Source organism: Electrona antarctica, assembly GCF_951216825.1.
Source record: "Electrona antarctica genome assembly, chromosome: 2".
In the NCBI taxonomy this organism is placed as follows: Eukaryota; Metazoa; Chordata; class Actinopteri; order Myctophiformes; family Myctophidae; genus Electrona; species Electrona antarctica.
The window spans coordinates 16,728,715-16,731,214 of record NC_136807.1 but is presented as its reverse complement, the minus strand read 5'-3'; the positions used below and the strand labels follow the sequence as shown (position 1 = coordinate 16,731,214).

The following is a 2,500-nucleotide window of genomic DNA, read 5'->3' as shown; positions in this document are numbered from 1 at the left end:
AAAGCTGCATTCATGGTAGGAGAGGGCACTATTTGCAGACGGGTAAAAGGGCAGGCCCTTTGATGTCTATGTGTGCACCGTGCACGGCCACGCACCTGTGCTGTAGTACTGTATATGTTCTTCATAAAGTAATGTATGTATTGTCAGCAGTAGCTAACAGGAATATCTCTCTGTGTGTATTTCTCCCCAGCTGTTCCACGTTGCCTATGTGTTGATCAAGTTCGCCAACTCTCCTCGACCTGACCTCTGGGTTCTGGAAAGATCCGTCGACTTTGGACAGACGTACAAGCCATGGCAGTTCTTCGCCTGTGAGTAGCACGCACGCACGCACGCACGCACGCACGCACGCACGCACCCACGCACGCACGCACGCGCGCACGCGCGCACGCACGCACGCACGCACGCACGCACGCACGCACGCACGCACACACGCACGCACGCACGCACGCACGCACGCACACACACACACACACACAGTCACACACACACATGCATGCAAACACATGCATAGTTGCATACACACACATAAACAAAGTATTGTATTAAAGCCCCCCCCTCCCAAAAAAATGTTAAGCTAAAAGTGACGTATAATTATCACAATCCCATAGTCCAGAAGGACATTCATGCTGTGACTGTCTGGGTGGTAGTAGGGTCTACCGGATTTGATTGTATAGTTGAAAGTGGAGGAGACATCACTGTTTCACATTCACTTTGCTTCGCCTTTGTTACAATTCATTGCCATTGTGGCATAACGTACGTTTGCAAACCACAATTGTACACAGTTTGGAAATAAATAATAATAATAAAAACGTACTTACTTGCGACCCAAAAATGGGTCCTGATACTGCCCATAATACTGCCCATAATTCCGACTACGTGGCTTTGCATGCGGTTAAGGTTAGGGTTATGGATAGAGTTAGTAATGTGGCGAGTCGGACCAACGCGCTGTCAGAGCAATGTCATGGCACCTTCAGGGTTCTGTAAGGGTTCAGTTCAGTTTAAATCAAAGGGGTCTCGACAACCAAGGGGTCTCTTACATCACACACACCTTGCTTATTGGCTACGGCAGCTGTCAATCCCGGTGGGCTGGAGGGGAATTCCAAGCATGCCTGGTTAGCAACAGGTTCCAGCTCGATAACGCAAGGGAGCTTGGAGGTGGAAAAAGAGAGGGGGAATGGGTCTCTGCTTGTGTATAGGCAATTATGTAGGTCTGCGTGTGTGCGTGTGTGTGAGTGCGTGCATGTGCGTGTGCATGTGCGTGCCTGCGTGCATGTTCACCTCCACAAACCAAACCGAACACAGTTAGTGGTTGAAGAAGTACTATAGATATTTTACTCAAGTAAAAGTGGCAATACCACAATTTAGAAATACTGTCCCATCTCACAAGTTTTCCAAATGTATAAAAATCTTTTTAGAATCGTAGATGTGCAAACTCACAACGCATAGCGATGTGGCCTGTTGTGAGCTTGTAGATTGGCAAAAGTACAAAAACCTTTTACTTTCCGTAAGTACAAACTTGAGTACCGGTACATGTACTTATTTTCCACCACTCCAGAAATGAAGTCTCTTGATGTAGCCACTTGCTTGGTGCAAGAAAAACAAAATACCAACATACACAGTTTGAATGGGCAGCAAATGACTTTTGAAGATTTGCTTACTAGACTGCAACATGAACTGCAACATGAACTGACATCAGTGTATGTAGAATGATGCCGACAATTATACCTTCCCATCCAGAGACTTGCATAGTTGGGTGAAATATGGGAACTTGGCCATGACCGGTAAATCCTAGTCTTAAAATGCACAGGCTGAATGATTAGTAAATAATTGGAGGTAAGTTGAGCTGGCATACATGTACATTCCTTGCGAACAATGGAGAGGGTTCACTCATCTTCTGGGTTCTCTCAAACAGCCTTCTATGGAAACAGAGTGTGGTGTTACGCATATAGGACCAAATGAAAAGGTCTGCATACAGAATCTTTAAAAGGGTCCAGTTTAGGGCTGGGCGATATGATTTCTAATCAATCCCACGATGCTACCTCGATTCTGATTAATGAATGATGTTTAAAATGTTTTTAAATAGTGAAAATAGCTGATCTACAAGCTTGCAATGCGTAGCTTTCGTGATGTGCTGTGAGCTTGCAGATCGGCTATTTTTCACTTTTTCATGTCGATTTGTTGATATCTGATAATTATTATTTAAGATCAAGTCGGTGATTGGTAAATGTCAGTTTCGCTATAATTTTGGTTAATTGCATAGCCCGAGTCCAATTTTTTCAGACAGTTCTGAATCTGATACAAGTAGTAGCAGGCAAGTGCACATTGGTGTGAACACACACAACACACACACACACACACACACACACACACACACACACACACACAACTCCCTCGTACTTACGACAAAAGAGTTGTGACATTATAAAGTAGCTCTCTTTTGTGTTATCTGGTGTTCAGGGCCCTTTATTTCTTCTCCGTGTCAAAGGACACCTCAATGAAA

At 44.6% G+C, this 2,500-nt stretch overlaps 1 protein-coding gene across 1 annotated transcript in view; it reads left to right on the top strand.

The window, feature by feature from the left end:
- The window catches only part of LOC306942856 (laminin subunit alpha-5-like), a gene marked incomplete at both ends in the record, with an annotated part of 60,228 nt that overhangs the window by 26,089 nt on the left and 31,639 nt on the right, over positions 1-2,500 (top strand). Inside the window, one exon of the mRNA XM_079529002.1 lies at positions 191-308. Coding sequence (XP_079385128.1) covers positions 191-308 — 118 coding nt within the window. The remainder of the gene's footprint in view (positions 1-190; positions 309-2,500) is intronic.